Source organism: Mobula hypostoma, chromosome 10 (assembly GCF_963921235.1).
Source record: "Mobula hypostoma chromosome 10, sMobHyp1.1, whole genome shotgun sequence".
In the NCBI taxonomy this organism is placed as follows: Eukaryota; Metazoa; Chordata; class Chondrichthyes; order Myliobatiformes; family Myliobatidae; genus Mobula; species Mobula hypostoma.
The window spans coordinates 104600531-104620183 of NC_086106.1; the positions used below are offsets into that span (position 1 = coordinate 104600531).

A 19653-nucleotide genomic window follows, 5' to 3' on the forward strand; every position below is an offset into this window, starting at 1 on the left:
ATGTTTGGATGTACATGTGATAAATAAATTAATCTGAATCTGAAAATGGATGATTCATCTATTTTCCTCCTGATGACGCCATCATCACAATAAACAGTGTAATGTATTAAGAAATAGCTGAGCCTACTTGCTGAAACAAAGGCTGTCAGTCCTAATGACAATTTGGCTATAGAGGTAAAAATTGGTGTGCCTGGATTAGAAACATAGAAAACCTACAGCACAATACAGGCCCTTCTGCCCACAATGCTGTGACGAACATGTGTTTACTTTAGAAATTACTTAGGGTTACCCAAAGCCCTTTATTTTTCTAAGCTCCATGTACTTATCCAGGAGTCTCTTAAAAGACCATATTGTATCCACCCCTACCACCGTCTCTGGCTGCCCATTCCACACACTCACCACTCTTTGCATAAAATACTTACCCCTGACATCTCCTCTGTACCTACTTCCAAGCACCTTAAAACTGTGCCCTCTTGTATTAGCCATTTCAGCCGTGGGAAAAAGCCTCTGACTATCCACACGATCAATGCCTCTCATCATCTTGTACACCTCTATCAGGTCACCTCTCATCCTCCGCCGGCTCCAAGGAGAAAAGGCAGAGTTCACTCAACCTATTCTCATAAGGCATGCTCCCCAATCCAGGCAACATCCTTGTAAATCTCCTCTGCACCTTTTCGATGGTTTCCACATCCTTCCTGTTGTGAGGTGACCAGAATTAAGCACAGTACTCCCAAGTGGGGTCTGACCAGGGTCCTGTATAGCTTGAAGCATTACCTCTCAGCTCTTAAACTCAGTCCCACGGTTGTTAAAGGCCAATGCGCCATATCCCTTCTTAACCACAGAGTCAACCTGCGCAGCAGCTTTGAGTGTTCTATGGACTCGGACCTCAAGATCCCTCTGATCCTCCACACTGCCAAGAGTCTTACCATTAATACTATATTCTGCCATCATGTTTGACCTACCAAAATGAACCACCTCACACTTATCTGGGTTGAACTCCATCTGCCACTTCTCAGCCCAATTTTGCATCCTATTGATGTCCTGCTATAACCTCTGACAGCCCTCAACACTAGCCACAACACCCCCAACCTCTGTATCATCAGCATATTTACTAACCCATTTCTCCACTTCCTCATCCAGGTCATTTATAAAAATCACGAAGAGTAGGGTTCCCAGAACAGATCCCTGAGGCATACCACTGGTCACCGACCTCCATGCAGAATATGACCTGTCTACAACCATTCTTCGCCTTCTGTGGGCAAGCCAATTCTGGATCAACAAAGCAAGGTCCCCATGGATCTTATGTCTCCTTACTTTCTCAATAAGCCTTGCATGGGGTACCTTATCAAATGCTTTGCTGAAATCCATACTACATCTACTGCTTTATCTTCATCAGTGTGTTTAGTCACATCCTCGAAAAATTCAGTCAGGCTCTTAAGGCACGACCTGCCTTTCACAAAGCCATGCTAACTATTCTTAATCATATTATGCTTCTTCAAATGTTCATAAATCCTGCCTCTCAGGATCTTCTCCATCAACTTACCAACCACTGAAGTAAGACTCAGTGGTCTATAATTCCCTGGGCTATTTCTACTCCCTTTCTTGAATAAGGGAACAACATCTACAACCCTCTAATCCTCCGGAACCTCTCCCGTCCCCATTGACGATGCAAAGAGCATTCCCAGAGGCTCAGCAATCCCCTCCCTCCACTCCCACAGTAGCCTGGGGTACAGCTTGTCTGGTCCTGGAGAATTATCCAACACGATGCTTTCCAAAAGCTCCAGCACATCCTCTTTCTTAATGTCTATGTACTCAAGCTTTACTGAGTACTGAATACTGAAGCAAAGTATTCATTAAGTACCTCTGCTATCTCCTCCAGTTCCATACACACTTTCCCACTGTCACACTTGATTGGTCCTATTCTCTCATGTCTTATCCTCTTGCTCTTCACGTACTTATAGAATGCCTTGGGGTTGTCTTTAATCCTGCTCACCAAGGCCTTCTCATGGCCCCTTCTGGCTCTCCTAATCTCATTCTCCCTGCTAGCTTTATAATCTTCTAGATCTCTATCATTACCTACTTTTTTAGAATCTTTCGTAAGCTTTTCTTTTCTTCTTGACTAGATTTTCAACAGCCTTTGTACACCACGGCTCCTGTACCCTACCATCATTTCCATCTCATTGTAATGTACTTATGCAGAATGCCACTCAAATATCCCCTGAACATTTGCCACATTTCTGCCATACATTTCCCTGAGAACATCTGTTCCCAATTTATGCTTCCAAGTTCCTGCCTGATAGCTTCCTATTTCCCTTTACTCCAATTAAACGCTTTCCTAACTTGTCTGTTCCTATCCCTCTCCAATGCAATGGTAAAGGAGACAGAATTATGATCACTATCTCCAAAATGCTCTCCCACTGTGAGACCTGACACCTGACCAGGTTCATTTTCCAATACTAGATCAAGTACAGCCTCTCCTCTTGTAGGCTTATCTACATATTGTGTCAGGAAACCTTCCTGAACACACCTAACAAACTCCACCCCATCTAAACTCCTCACTCTTGGGAGATGCCAATCAATGTTTGGGAAATTAAAACCTCCCACCACGACAACGCTGTTATTATTACACCTTTCCAGAATCTCTCTTCCTGTCTGCTCTTTGATGTCTCTGTTACTATTGGGTGGTCTATATAAAAAAAAACACCCAGTAGTGTCATTGACCCCTTCCTGTTTCTAACTTCCGCCCACAGAGACTCAGTAGACAATCCCTCCGTGACTTCCTCCTTTTCTGCAGCCATGACACTATCTCTGATCAGCAGTGCCACAGCAACCCCCACCCCCCGCCATCCCTTTTGCCTCCCTCCTTGTCCTTTCTGAAACGTCTAAATTCTGGCACTATTCCTGCCCCTGAGCCGTCCAAGTCTCTGTAATGGCCACAACATCATAGCTCCAAGTACTGATCCATGCTCTAAGCTGATCTGCTTTGTTCATGATGCTTCTTGCATTAAAATAGACACATCACAAACCACTGGTCTGAGCACATCCCTTCTCTATCACCTGCCTATCCTCCCTCTCGCACTGTCTCCATGCTTTCTCTATTTGTGAGCTAACTGCCCCTTCCTCCGTCTCTTCAGTTTGGTTCCCACCCTCTAGCAATTCTAATTTAAACTCTCCCCAGTAGCCTTGGCAAATCTCCCTGCCAGGATATTGGTCCCCCTCGGATTCAAGTGCAACCCGTCCTTTTTGTACAGGTCGTGCCTGCCCCAAAAGCGGTCCCAATGATCCAGAAATCTGAATCCCTGCCCCCTGCTCCAGTCCCTCAGCCACACATTTATCCTCCACCTCGCTGTATTCCTATACTCACTGTCACTTGGCACAGGCAGTAATCCCAAGATTATTACCTTTGAGGTCCTGCTTCTCAGCTTCCTTCCTAATTCCCTGTAGTCTGTTTTCAGGACCTCCTCCCTTTTCCTATGTTGTTGGTACCAATATGTACCACGACCTCTGGCTGTTCTTCTTTCCACTTCAGGATATCATGGACTCGATCAGGAATATCCCAGACCCCTGGCCCTACCACTCTGCCTCAGATCACTCCGTCAATGACCACTCCTTTGTTGACTGCTCTACTAGGCAGTGTCTCCATTTTATGTCTGAACCTTCCCTGCTATCTAACTCACGATTAGCTGCAACTCTACTCAAACTCTTTCAATACTGCTACAACACTGTCATCTACTTGAACACAGAGGGAAATCGGGTACGTCCTGATCACAGAAAGAGAGCAAACAAATTAGCGAGTGCCCCATTATTGCAGCAGTTGTTCCATTAACCTACTCTCTAATCACCATTACCCTGGTCAATAGTACTTTCAAACAGCATCTGCTCACCAAAGTTACATTGGGTTTTGCTGTGAATGCTCTTCTGCACACTTCATTAGAGTTATGCCCAAATATTGACAAAAAATTTAATTCCTGATGTTGGGTTACAGAAAATTCCTTTAAAACAACATTTGTTCCGAAGTGACTTAATCGATTCCTTGGAAAAACAAAGTTAACAGGAATTGCATAGAAAACTCTGCATTTAAGTTATAATGTGCGGAAAGGAAACTTGGGCTGTTGCCCAATTATCTCAGCTTCAGAACCTTTTCGGAGAAGTTTCTCATGCTAAGGTGGGATGTTTCTCTATCCAATGATTTTCTTGCATCATGACTTCAGAAGATGTTTACTGATTGCATACAACTCCAAATGCAATTCCGTATTCAAGCTGAAGTTAGATTTTTGATTGGCACTTATTATGCAAATCCAAAGCATTGACTATAACCAGGAAGAATATTTGACCACCTCTCTTTGACAATCAGTTACTATTATCAAGTTATCCCACTGTCAAAATCATTGGCGTCACCTTTGACTAGAAACTTGGCCGGATCAGCCATGTTTTCACTGTGGTTAAAGCCATTCAAAAGTTGGGTATTCTGTTTTGAGGGACTCTTCTGACTCAGAGCCCATATCACCCTCCCCATCTAAAGATGTGAGTTATGAGCAGAGTGAAATGCAATTTATTTTCCTAGATGGATGCAATTATGGCTCTGAAAGTTTGCAACTGTACAGATTAAAGTAGCCTGCTTCATTGGCAACTCATCCACCATGCACAACATTCACTTCCAACTGCGCAAGCTCTTGCTGCTATAGACAAGGACACCAGGCGCATGGCAACAACACAACCTACAAACATTATCATCCCCACCCCAGAAAATCATGTGTTGCATGCTAGCCTTATTTGGATTTGCTGTGTCAAAATCCTGAAACACCTGTAAGTCTATTTTCACTGCAAGAACTGGAGCTGTTCATTCAGCAATACATCCCCAATGTCCCTGGGTGGGCAACAATGTGTTTTGGCAGCTGCTCTATTTGCAATTGGCTAATCTGTCACAGACCTAGAGTTAAAGTGAAGGGAGGATGCAAAGGTTAGTAAAGTCATCAGCTCCATACATTTGATTCTTAATGGAGGCATAAGTGCTGAATTCTGAAGCAATGAACAATTTGATGGAGGATCTCAATGGGTCAAACATCATCTATAGAGGGGTGGGGAGAGGGAAGAAGCCCTGCATTAAGATTAAGAACAGAGAGTGGAACTAGTCACTTACCCGACGTTGGCGTGTAACAGCATTTACACCGTCATAGCCAGATTACAAACCCAGCACCCGAGTGCCCTCATTACCATCTCGGGTGACTTCAACCAGGTTACCATGGCTAGAACACTGCCCAACTTCACGCAGTATGTGAACTGTACAACCAGAGGGGAGAGGACTCTGGATTTGATGTACGCTAACATTAAGGATGCATACAGCTCCTCTCCCCTTCCCCCACTGGGAAGGTCAGATCACAACTTGGTGCATCTAAAACCCTGCTACGTGCCTCTGGTGAAGAGTAAACCTGCAACCTCGAGGACAGTGAGAAAGTGGTCGGAGGAGGCTTATGAGGCGCTCCAGGGTTGTTTTGAGATGACAGACTGGCAGGCACTCTGTGAGCCACGTGGAGAGGATATTGATGGGCTCACTGAGTGCATCACTGATTACATCAACTTCTGTGTGGACTGCAATGTTCTGACAAGAACTGTCCTTTGTTATTCAAATAACAAGCCATGGGTGACAAAGGACATTAAGGACATCCTGAATGCTAAAAAGAGGGCATTTAGAGATGGAGATAGGGAGGAGCTGAGGGCAATACAGAGGGACCTGAAAGCCAGGATCAGGGAGGCTAAAGACAGGTACAGGAGGAAGCTTGAGTGGAAACTCCAGCAGAACAACATGAGCGAGGTCTGGAGGGGGATGAGGACCATCACTGGGTTCCGGCAAACTAGCAACAGAGGAGCTGAAGGCAGTGTAGATAGGGCCAATGAACTTAACCTGTTCTTTAACAGATCTGACATTGTGGCCCCTGCCCATTCCCCACATGAGCCATCTGTTGTCGGCCTCCAACCAACACATATTCCACTCTCCCCTCCTACCCCTCCTCACAGTCCCCCAGCCTGCTCTCATGACTGTACCGCTTCCCCACACGAAACCACCACGGTGGGCTTCACAGCTGAACAGGTGAGAAGACAGCTGAAACGTCTGAACCCAAGCAAGGCTGCAGGACCGGATGGTGTCAGTACCAGGGTGCTCAAAGCCTGTGCCCCTCAGCTATGTGGAGTACTTCACCATGTATTCAACCTGAGCCTGAGGCTCCGGAGGATTCCTGTACTGTGGAAGACGTCCTGCCTCGTCCCTGTGCCGAAGTCGCCGCGCCCCAGCGGCCTCAATGACTACAGACCGGTGGCATTGACTTCCCACATCATGAAGACCCTGGAGAGACTTGTTCTGGAGCTGCTCCGGCCTATAGTCAGGCCACACTTAGATCCCCTCCAGTTCGCCTACCAGCCCCGACTAAGAGTTGAGGATGCCATCGTCTACCTGCTGAACCGTGTCTACGCCCACCCGGACAAGCCAGCGAGCACTGTGAGGGTCATGTTTTTTGACTTCTCCAGTGCGTTCAACACCATCCGCCCTGCTCTGCTGGGGGAGAAGCTGACAGTGATGCAGATGGATGCCTCCCTGGTATCATGGATTCTTGATTACCTGACTGGCAGACCACAGTACGTGTGCTTGCAACACTGTGCGTCCGACAGAGTGATCAGCAGCACTGGGGCTCCACAGGGGACTGTCTTGTCTCCCTTTCTCTTCACCACTTACACCTCAGACTTCAACTACTGCACAGAGTCTTGTCATCTTCAGAAGTTTGCAGATGACTCTGCCATAGTTGGATGCATCAGCAAGGGAGATGAGGCTGAGTACAGGGCTATGGTAGGAAACTTTGTCACATGGTGTGAGCAGAATTATCTGCAGCTTAATGTGAAAAAGACTAAGGAGCTGGTGGTAGACCTGAGGAGAGCTAAGGTACCGGTGACCCCTGTTTCCATCCAGGGGGTCAGTGTGGACATGGTGGAGGATTACAAATACCTGGGGATACGTATTAACAATAAACTGGACTGGTCAAAGAACACTGAGGCTGCCTACAAGAAGGGTCAGAGCCGTCTCTATTTCCTAAGGAGACTGAGGTCCTTTAACATCTGCCAGACGATGCTGAGGATGTTCTATGAGTCTGTGATGGCCAGTGCTATCATGTTTGCTGTTGTGTGCTGGGGCAGCAGGCTGAGGGTAACGGACACCAACAGAATCAACAAACTCATCCGTAAGGCCAGTGATGTTGTGGGGATGGAACTGGACTCTCTGACGGTGGTGTCTGAAAAGAGGATGCTGTCCAAGTTGCATGCCATCTTGGTCAATGTCTCCCATCCACTACATAATGTACTGGGTGGGCACAGAAGTACATTCAGCCAGAGACTCATTCCACCGAGATGCAGCACAGAGCGTGATAAGGAAGTCGTTCCTGCCTGTGGCCATCAAACTTTACAACTCCTCCCTTGGAGGGTCAGACACCCTGAGCCAATAGGCTGGTCCTGGACTTATTTCATAATTTACTGGCATAATTTACATATTACTATTTAACTATTTATGGTTCTATTACTATTTATTATTTATGGTGCAACTGTAACGAAAACCAGTTTCCCCCGGGATCAATAAAGTATGACTATGACTATGTATAAAGTGGAGAAGGGGTGTGGTGGAACAGGAACAGTTTTCCTGCTTGTTACCTTCCAATAGCTGTCTCCACTTCCACCCTTCCTTCACCTCCACTTCATTCCATCTGCCTTCCGTTTATTGGTGCCTCAATATATCATTGACCTGGCCATTATCCTTTTACCCTCAGTTCTCCAATCAATTTGGGCTCCTGTCTGAGCAGTCCTATTTTCATTATCCTGGCTGAACTGATGCTGCTAAGTTAACAAATTTCATGACATATGCCAGTAATAATAAACCTAATTCTGATTCTAATCAATTTGTATTCTCAGTCCTGATGCAGGGTTTCAACCCAAAATGTAGACAATTTCTTTGCCTCTAGAGATGCCACTCGGCCTATTTAGTTTCACCAGCAGATTGTTTGTTGTTTCTGATTTTTAATGGTTGCCTCAAGAATAGCTTTGGTCGAAATATTTTTTTCACTTTCTTTTTAAATCTTTTTATTAATTATTATTGAAAATCAACAACAGAGAAAAATACATCAAAATAATCAAGATAACATATCCATATGTAGAATAAGAGTTAAACTATCAACCAAGCTGAACAGTATATCAATAATAATCAAAAAACAAAGTATTAAAGCTTTTTTTAATGGAAAAAAGGAAAGAGAGAAAAAAAAAAGAACCTCTACTAACTAAAACAGAGAAAACCCCTAATAACTAAAAAAAAAGGGGGGAAACCCATTTGGAGCACAAACTCTGAGCTATGCGCCATACAAGCGTCCATAAAAAAAAAGACATCAAACCGCCAACCAAATCCATATAACCAAGCATCAGAAAAGGACCATCTTTATTAACTCAAGTCAAATGATAATAATGGGCAAAAGAACCCCACCTTTTCTCGAAGTCAAATTTAGGATCAAAAGTTCGACTTCTAATTTTTTCCAAACTAAGACATAATGTCACCTGAGAGAACCATTGTATCAAAGTGGGAGCAGAGGCATCTTTCCATTTTAATAAAATAGGCCTTCTAGCTAATAATGTGACAAATGCAATTACGTATTGGTCCCATATAGAAATACTGTGAATATGTTGAGGAATTATACCAAACAAAACTGTCACTTTATTAGGTAGAATTATTAAAGTAGTAACTCTCCTGTTTTGTTTAGAATAGAGTATATCTTTTTTTTAAATGTGTTATGTATGTGTTTATAAATACACATTTTAGGTTGTTTTACTGTCTCGAGAATATTTAATGCTAAATGTTGTTTAAGGACAAAGTAACTTCTTCTCGTTCTTTATAGGTAATACTAATAGAATTCTTACCAAAATTTCCTATATTCCGACCGGACTAAGAAAAAAAGCCAACCGTCAAGAAAAAGCATATCATTCCTGCCCTGAGTGCCTTGTAGATACCTGAACAGATGACTGCCAATACACCTGTTTTAAGAGTAATCTACTGTAGTGAGTGTAGATACCTTCCTAATGTACTTTTTCCTTCACAAGCATATTTTGCACATGTATTATTTTCTTTCTTTGAAGTGTTGCACTCACTCACTCGATAAAGACCGAGTTGTTTCACTTTGAAAGAATTTCAGTCTTGTACATAATGCTTCAGTTCATATTGTACAGTGTGGTATGTTAATGTTTACAGATGTTGCTCTTTTACTACATCCCCAAATACTGAAATGTAGAAGGACATTTTTGATTAAATGTGATAATGCGTAGATCTCAATCTGTATTCTGTATTCATAATGAGATTAGCAATGCAACCGGAAGAGAAAGTGCCTTGGTATTATTGTAGGAACAATTACTCCCATTGAAGTATATATATTTAAAGAAACACAAATCTAATATATACTACATTTGAAAGTGACCAAGGAAGTGTAATGGATAAAGCATATCAGGGGAGTAATAATTAGGTCACCAGTGTGAAATTGATGGGAAGCATCAACTACAGTGTGCCTGACTCCTGAAAGTTGGATTAAATGGAACTAAGATTTTGGAGGCAAGTGCATGTAATGATTAATATGCTCACGACCAAAACTAATTTCTCCCCTAATACTTCTGACAGCAACTGAATTTCTCAAGTATTCTGGTCATTTACTCTGCTAATCATTGAAAATAAAATTGAATGTTGTATCTCATTTTGGTGATTCAGTAAATGGATGAAGGAACAAGCACGTAGCAATTAAAGGAGGTCATTTTCTTATGGTTCCAGTGATAAGTAGTCGTTAACCACTCCCACCCAACACTCATGGGCCAAAAATCTGTTTACTTCGTCTTTATCCTGCTAGTACTCCCTTAAATTTACTAAAATATTGATTTGAGAAAGTGTTCTTGTCTTTGTTGGTAACCCTCAAGTTTGATTCCTGTTAAGTATTACTTTCAGGCTGATTGAACGTTGGAAGTTATTATTGTAGGGAATGATTTGTTATCAATCCATACTTCAATAAAATATATATATATATATATATATATATATATATATATTAATTCTTCTTGTTCCAAAGCATGCTGTTATGAAATGGGAATATCTACATCTCCAAAGATAGAGGAGAAAATGTTAGTAAGGATATATATGTTACTGAACATCCTGCAATGTTAATTTGCATTGCAGATTTTATATTTAAAATATCATTATACCTCTTAATGAAAAGTTGATCATCTGAACTTTTAAGAATTGAATTTAAATTTCCTTTTTTTTTTGGTTTTTTGGTAACTTTTTGATTGAAGAAATTAATTAGGAGTAACAGAGGTTTTCTTTGTATTATCACAGAACATGTGAACCCAATCCAGATATGTATTGCATTCAGAACAACATTTTTCTGATTGTAGAGGGTAATCTATTTTTGTGTTAGAGATTAGGAAGTTGACCTTTTTGATGCAATGAAACCAATATTGTAATACCCTAAATCTTCTGTCACCGTATCCAACCACATTTTTAATGTGGTTAATGTGTTTGGCTCTACATCCTGGTAAATTATTTCAAGAATCTGATAATATAAGTAAAGATGGGCCCATAAACTTGGCTTTTCCTAGATGCCTAAATTACTATAGTCAAGTCAATTCACTTTTTACGTAGTACTTTAAGGATCCATTTTTGCTACTTGCTCCCTTCCACTCAACTTCCATCCCTTATCTCCCTTACAGTAAGCCATATTTTAATTTCTAGAATTTTTAAAAAATTGTCAGTTGCAAATTTTAACTAGTTATTAAACTGAGTAAAATTGGTTGAGTTCTGCTGGAAGTGCCAAAATAACTGTGGTTATACCTGTGGGAGTAGTTGCCCAATCTACTGAAATCAATGAGAGTTTTGCCTGTTAATCTAAAATAACAGAATTCAGTACAAGTATAGGATTAAACTATTATAAAGGTTTATGGATTACAAATACATCAAGTCACAATTGACCAAGATAATTTCATGGTAATTCCTAATGAATCAAATAGGTTCCCAGGTACACAAAGCATGTTGATTACCATTTAGTTTATAATCAACAAACTAGTACAGGTTGACCTTCACTAATCCGGCAGCATTGGGACCTGAGGAGTGCCGGATTAGTGAAAATGCCAAATTACAGAAGGATCACATTAAGCATAATCAGTGCTGGATTATCGAAGGAACCGGATTGCAGGTAGTCGGATTAGTGAAGGTCGACCTGTATAAGGAAAGTGAACCAGATCCTGTATTATATTTTCTCATTTCAGTTTTGGGTGGATTAGTTTTAAAATAAGTACATGCACCAGTCGCTAAACCTTGCAATAGGAAAGAAAGGACATAACCACCATCTAATTATGAGGTAAAATTTAATACACATCAGATTTTAAAAGCTTGTGTGTTTGGCATGTTGGATCACAATCTGGAAGATTTTTGCATACTTGCTTTTTGTTGCCTAATTTACCATAATTGTGCTTTTTGCCAGAACTTTTTGTCATAAATGGATAAAATATTGTAATGTAATAATAATTTGAAATCTTCAGGCAATACCTGTGAAGCCTGATATTCCTACACAATGTCTTTTAAAAGCCTGTATTTAAAAAATGGATTGATCTTTTTGGAAGGAAGGGAATGTTTATTTTTGAATTTTGTTTATTTGAATGTGCCACATATGGATCTAAACTGCAGAATGACAAAAATGGAATTGCAGTTTTATACTATTGAGGATGCAAATTCTTCAAACCTGCTTGTGGATAAAAGCAGTTTCAAAAACAAAATAATTGTTCCAACAATCAAGATCATAATGCATGATAGATTCGACACTTGTAAATTACATCAAAATGAAAACTATTATTTGCTGTCAACCTTATAAGTGAAAAATGCAGAACACACATTCTTAATTCATTTTAGTTGTTTAGTAACATTACTTAATACATTAATTACCAAATGGTGCATGTTAGTTTTTTAAGTGATGTCAGCAGATGGATATAAATACATTTCATTTGAATAAGGAGTTAAATTTGCAAAGATTCACATTATTTGTGTAATGTTGGCTTTACGTATTTATTATTAAACAAGCAGGAGAAGAGAAGAAATAAGTACCTGATCATTATTTTTTGTACTGTATTTCAAGTTTTCCATTCAAACTACGTGCTAAAATGTTGAATGTACTGTAGTGCAATGGATAAGTACGTGATTAAAAATCCAGTGTTTTGTGAAAAAAAGTATTGGCCAAAACAGTAAAATGCTGTACTTGTGAATTGTACATGGCATTAGAAAATTTTAACAGGCTATTAGCTCAAACAATCATTAACACAGTTTTTTGAATCTCTATGACTGAATTCCTTTTCTTCTCTTCTCCACTCCTTTCCCAAAGTCCATGTTGTTATAGTTAAACTGTTAGCTATTTGTCTATTTCTGGAATGTATTATTTTCAGCTGATGTTTTTCAATTTACCAAGTCATTTATCAATATGTATAAATAAAGTAAGTTTAAATATAGTATGATGTTTTGATTTTCTTCCAATCTTCATTGTGCCCTTATTAAATCTTAATGTAATTATTACAAAAATACAATCAACCCAACGTTTTAATTTTGTGTAATGGATTTCTGTGTAGGTAGTGATGTTAAGGGATTGCTTATTAGTCATTAAAACCAATTAATTTCTATATGCTATACCCTTTTCAGCCTCTAAAGAAGATGGAGATGGTAGGATATTCACTGCTTGCTAACTAAATCAAATTGAATAGGTAAAATCATATTTTCTTAAGTTATTTTTCTTCAGAGCACTAGTTCCCATCATTTTAAAAGAAGTGTTTTGCACAGATTTGGTTACTTTACTTTATCCTGGGGGGGAAAAAAGATAACTTTACACTGTAAATATTATAGAAATCTCATAATTGGTTCAGCTATGCCCATCACTCAGTCAAATATCAGAAACACCAGTTGTGACATTTACAGGCAATAAAACACTCAAAATTAACTTATTAAAGTATTGAAATTCTCTTAAATCTTTGAGGTTTACCTAAGCTTTCCCTTATTCTCACCCTTTTAATTGAAGGGTAAAACTGTCTGCACCAAATCCATCTTTGGCACCATTTGTTGGTCAATTTTCATACTACTAATTTCAGAAGAAGCTTCACAGCTCTGCTCTCTCACTTGATTCTGAGGTGACTAATATACGAAGAGCATTAAACTAAGTACTGAAACTTCAGGTTCAAGTTCAAGTTTGTTGTCATCTGACTGTACATATATACAACCAAATGAAACAATGTTCCTCCAGATCACAATACATAACACATAACACAAGATATTACCATAAATAATTTATTAAATATAATTCAAATGCATGTAATGTGCAGCACAGGTAAGCAGTAAATAGCTCACTGTCCTAGTAAGGAGACCACAGCAGTGGCAGGTATTATTTAGTCTCATAGCCTGAGGGAAGATGCTGTTGCCCAGTCTGTCTTGGTTAACTATAAAGACCCTACTGGAATCAGTAACATGAAGTCAAGGGAGCACATGGTGCATATCACAAGTCCCGGTTATGCGACCACTGATGCCAGAGAATCCCTTAAGGGTATTGATAGTGGCTGGGGTTATCCATCTCGTAAAGACACTGCCCAGAAGAAGGCGAAGGCAATGGCAAACCACTTCTGTAGAATTTGCCAAGAACAATCATGGTCTAGGATATATCATACTCAGAATGATGGTGACTGCAATTAACAGAAACAGAGACTCAGTTGTATGGTTTGTCCATTAGCTATTTAAGTATCCAATCATACCTTTTATTTACAATTTAAAAGCTATTCGTTAATAAAAGATCATAATAAGTTTGTTCGATACCATACACCTTTTATTTGTGGTACTACCACTGAGTAACATGTCTCTCAGATGTCATCTTGCCGTGTACAGAATAGATCTTATCTGAATGAATTACCAACCCCAGAACAAATTATCTTAGACAATATGTAATCTACATTGAATTGTGAAATTGGTTGCTAATTTCTTAACTTTTTTCCCTTTTCATGTGTTGACAAAGATTAGCTCTGTGCCAATCCAATCTCACTGAGCCAAGTACAAATCCTTTGGCAAACAATCCCTTCAAGGAGTTTTATTGCTTTAAAGGAATGGACAGACCTCATTATCTTGTCCAGAGTAAATAGTTGGTCTAAGCCCTCCTACTTACTGTCATGTAAAACCTTCAATACAGATGCCAGGAATTTGTGGCAGGCTGGCTTATGTGTGGTGTTAATAGTGAAGAATAGACAAGCTGCAAGATTAGGCTGTCTCCATTTTCCGTAAGGCTGGTAATTACAGAGCTTCTTCTGTAAGCCTTTTGGAAGAACTGCCAAAACATTAGATCTTCTTCCCAGGGCAAACTCATTTGGAAAATGAACCTGTGGACTCCAAGGAAAAGAGGGTGATCTGATGGCTCTTTTTCTCTTGAAACTCATCCTTGAAAACTATCCCCATCCCAACCATAGCACAACCAGACTTCGAATGTTTTCCTGGCATTTCAACATTTTCCATTATACTCTCTCATTTTCTAAACACTATTAAGAATAGAGAATCTCTTGATATTTGCTCTGATCCACCAGCCAATCAGAATCAAAGATATGTTTGACATCAGAGGATTACATAGTTTTCCAATTTGTTAAGTTCCTTTAAGGTTTCTCTGTGTTTCCTGAATCATTAGTTTCATACTTAATGCCCATATTCCAGAAGACCATAAGATATAGGAGCAGAATTAGGCCATTTTGCCTATTGAGTCTGTTCCACCATTTCATCGTAGCTGATCCATTTTTCTCTCAGCCCCAATTTCCTGCCTTCCCCCCCCCTCCCCCATATCCCTTATGCTCTGCCCAATCAAGAGTCTATCAACCTCTTTTAAATATACATAAAGACTTGGCTATTCCTTCTGATTGTCTTCAAGGCTTCCTGTAGCAAACAATAAATGGGGAGCAGAAGGTGGTCAAACTGTCATTGGCATGACATTGAAGGTTCAGAAAATGTTTGGGACAGAAACAGGAAGCATATCCTAGGCCAAATTGACCCATCTAGTCTTGACCAGTTATATTGCTGTAGTGCTCTACCTGCAGGATTGCTAAAGGTATCAAACAGTGTAGCACCTTTCAACATTTCATTCAGAATCTGGATATGGAATCCATTTGGCTGACAAGTCTTCCAGATTGCTCAGCTGCATTGAGAGTTACAGTTTTACACCTACCACTGTTACGAACCCACAGGTTTCGTTTACTGTGGACTGTCACTTCAAGAGCGCCTAAATGAGGTGGGACTATGATGTTATTCACTGACTGACTTGCAGCTTGTTAACTAAAACAAGGACACAGACAGTCACGGTCAGAAGTCATTCAAGAGGGAGAGACAGAGAAACTGGGAAGCTGGTAGCTTCAGTTTGTCGCAGCTGAGGCTTGGAACTCTGTTATGTGGATTAACCATCGGCATGGAGTGCATAACAGAATGTGTGTCGGTCACTTTGTATAATCCCAAAGGAGTGTTTTTTTTGGGATATCCTGTGGAGACCACTCGTGTGTTAACCCTTGCCTGGGTATGTTGTGTGTTAATCCCTTGAAGACGATATCCCTGTGACAGATCACTTTCAGTGATAACTTGTATGAGGATTTGGAACAAAACGACAGACAAGATCTTCAAGGATGATACTCTTGTTTAATTCGACATAACCACTTTTTCTCTACGTTTCACCCTGGATTACAAATATCTCTCTCCTGTCACTTATTCTATGGATGACTGAACTTTCCCTACTTTACCATCTTAAGACTTTAAACTTTATTTCCCCAAACACTGTTAACATTTGTTTATCTTGGTTAAGTTACGATATTATGAGTAGATACTAATAAAGATAGTGGTTTTAACATTAAAACCTGACTCAGTGTAAAGTCTCTTGCTGCTGGTCTATTTTTAAAACGTTACAGTTTGTAACACCACTATGACTACCAGCTCCTTTATTAAATGGCAAAATTATCTCACTGTTGCATAACGTCTTGGAACAATTATATTGCCTCCTAAATGCTGTGTAAATCTATGAATCTAAACATCACCTGCAAATGTCAAATCTGATTGATGTGCATCACCGTGCAATTTTGTCTCAGTTTCACTTTGCACCATTGCACTCATTCAATTCTCAGGCCAGAAAAGAATACATGAGCCAGGTAAAGGATGCCATCATATTGCTTATTAGTAATGGCTAATATAATAACAACTCTTGGCCATATAGGCATAGGCCTCCTTCCATCATGATTAGAAAAATTCTGAATTTATTTTGCTATTTAGGCTAGACGTGACAATACTAATTTTTGCATTGGTCTCACTGAGGTTAGCTAACTTTGTGACGGCTGTGAATCAAATTCTGAAACTTCTAGTTGTTGTGACTTTGATATAGTAGGTGTGAAACTGGGCTTTGGCATTCATGCCATCAGAGACCAAACAGCCTCACCTCAGATGCATAGGCATGCATCCAGTGGGAAATGTGTCAGATTCCATTTATCTGAACAGGTTTGCACATATGCACAAACATCATTCACAGAATATAAAGCAAGCAGATTATGAATATTCAGCCTGCAATGTAGATTTGTACCAAAAGCTGCCAAGACATTGGTTAGAGTGTCTTAACCTTGTACAATTGAAGACAATGTTAAACTGCAAGAAGGATGCCAAGCTTCTCCCAAGCCTTCCTAACCAACGATGCTTAAAGAGATCATAAACTACTCGTGAATTAGTTGCAGGATTATTTTTTCCAACTGTTGTTGCAAAACTGTTTTATAGAATATTCCTACATTTGCCTAAAATTTCAGTATTCCATGAGGAGTATAAAATGGGGTCATGATGCAGGTAGGTGGAGAATACAAAGATCACTACTGGGGAGTCATGGCATTAATTCCGTCTTGGCAGAGAAGAGTAAGAAGAAAGGGCGAGAGCTGTTAGCATGTCCAAATAATAGATTGTAGACTTCAAGAAGGGGAACTTGGGAGAACGTATGCAAGTCCTCATAGAGGGGACGGCAGTGGAAAGTATGAGCAGCTTCAAGTTCCTGGGCAACAACAGAAGATCTATCTACTGCAAAATAACATATTTCACAACATGTTTCAATGTTAATAAATATGATTCAGATAATATGTACAGAATTTATTCAGATTACAGCTCTTCCTAATCTTTGAGATTTCATGATCGGCTTTGTGCACTTTGCAACATTCCTCTGCTCCTTAACAAGTCAAGGTTTAACATTTTGATGTTCAGCCCTCACATCATTCCTCTGGAATTTAATCTAGAACTCAGGCATGTATACACAGCAAGACTATTGTGGTGTCCAACAGAGACCTTTTAAGAGCTACTTCCAGTTCCTAAAGTGCTTTGGAAGAGCCATACAGCACTCGGCAAGTGAATATAAAGATCGGCTGCAGTGTGTTGCATACCATGTGACCTAATTATCCATAGGGAATTAGCCCTAACAATCACTGTCAAGTTATACAGTTAGGAGCATGAACATAAAGAAGAAGGGGTGAAAACAAGAAAATGTGAAATTGGGAAATCGTAAAATCAATATCCCTTTTCTAAATCAATAATTCTGCATTCAGATGAAGCGTTGACTGTCTATTTCCTTCCATAGATGCTGCCTAACCCTCCTTGATCCAACCTGCATAACCCTAATCACTATCTCAGTACAGCAACACCGTGACAACTTTGATCACTGCACTACAATCGATTTTTTTGTTCTAATTTTGTTTTTTCTTGTAAAAATTGTGTATATTTGATGTTTAACGTATGTTTTTGTGAATGCTGAAATTTGATTCCACGTGCCTTGATGCTGCTCAAGTCGATTTTTCAATGCACTGTACATATATGTACTTGTGCATATGACAATAAACTTGACTTTGACATGCTGAGTTCCTCCAGCATCTTGTTGATCCAGATTCTAGCATCTGCAGTCTCTCTTGTCTTAAGACCTTAAGACATGGGAGCAGAATTAAGCCATTCGAACCATTGAGTCTGCTCTGCCATTCAGACATCACTGATTTATTATTCCCTCTCAATCCTATCCTCCTGCCTTCTCCCTGTAACCCTTGATATGCTTCCTAACCACGAACCTATCAACCTCTATATACAGTATACAGGTATACACAATGATGTGGCTTCCACAGATTCACCACTGTCAGGCTAAAGATATTCCTCCTCATCTCTATCTTAAAGGGACGTCCTTTTATTCTGAAGCTAGGCTCTCAGGTCCTAGTCTCTCCCACTGCTGGAAACATCCTCTCCATGTCCACTCTATCCAGGCCTTTCAATAATTTATAGGTTTCAATGAGAAACCCCACCCCCATACTCTGCTCATTCTTCGAAATGGTAGCCAGCATAGGCCCAGAGCCATCAAACACTCCTCATACATTAACCCTTTCACTCCCAGGATAATTCTTGTAAACCTCCTCTGTATGCTGTCCAACACCAGCATATCCTTATTTAGATATGGGGCCCCAAACTGTTCACAATACTCCAGAAGCGGTCTGATCAACTCTTTTTAAAGCCTCAGCATCACATCCTCACTTTTCAAAGTTCACAGTAAATTTATCATCAAAGAACTTAGAACACCTATACAACCCTGAGATTTGTTTTCTTGAGAGCATACTCAGTAAATCCAAGAACCAAAGATGGCACCCAACAGGGCTGACAAACAACAAATATTCAAAAGGCAATAAAATGTGCAAATACAAATTTAAAAAAAATAATAAAAAACAAGCAATAAATATGAGATGAAGAGTTCCTACAAGTGAGTCCACAGGTTGTGGGAACAATTCAGTTATGGAGCAACTGGAGTTGAGTGAAAGCAACACTCACAACACGCTGGAGGAACTCAGCAGGTTGGGCAGCATCCGTGGAAAAGATCGGTCGATGTTTCGGGCCGGAACCCTTCGTCAGGACTGTAGGGGGAAGGGGCAGAGGCCCTATAAAGAAGGTGGGGGGGAGGGTGGGAAGGAGAAGGCTGGTAGGTTCCAGGTGAAAACCCAGTAAGGGGAAAGATAAAGGGGTGGGGGAGGGGAAGCAGGGAGGTGATAGGCAGGAAAGGTGAAGAAGGAATAGGGGAATGCACAATGGGTAGTAAGAGGAACCAAGAGGGAGGTGGTAGGCAGCTAGGGGAGGGGACAGAGTGACATAGGGATAGGGGAAGGGAATTACCGGAAGCTGGAGAATTCTATGTTCATACCAAGGGGCTGGAGACTGCCTGGACGGTATATGAGGTGTTGCTCCTCCAACCTGAGCTTAGCCTCATCATGGCAGTAGAGGAGGCCATGTATGGACATATCTGAATGGGAGTGGAGTTGAGTGAAGTTATCCCCACTGGTTTAAGAGCTTGATGGTTGAGGGGTAATAACTGTTCCCGAATCCTGTGGTGTTAGTCCTGAGGCAGTAGCAAGAAAAGGGCATGGTCTGGCTGGTGAGGGTCCCTGATGATGAATGCTGCGATATTCTAGCCCTCTGTCTAAGTTGCATGCCACCTTGGTCAATGTCTCCCATCCACTACATAATGTACTGGGTGGGCACAGGAGTACATTCAGCCAGAGACTCAT

At 40.5% G+C, this 19653-nt stretch overlaps 1 protein-coding gene across 1 annotated transcript in view; it reads left to right on the plus strand.

Moving 5' to 3' along the window:
• The window catches only part of chic1 (cysteine-rich hydrophobic domain 1), a 62691-nt gene extending 50155 nt beyond the window's left edge, over window positions 1-12536 (plus strand). Inside the window, exon 6 of the mRNA XM_063060962.1 lies at window positions 8919-12536. Coding sequence (XP_062917032.1) covers window positions 8919-8969 — 51 coding nt within the window. The 3' untranslated portion in view covers window positions 8970-12536. The remainder of the gene's footprint in view (window positions 1-8918) is intronic.
• Window positions 12537-19653: the final 7117 nt, after the last annotated feature.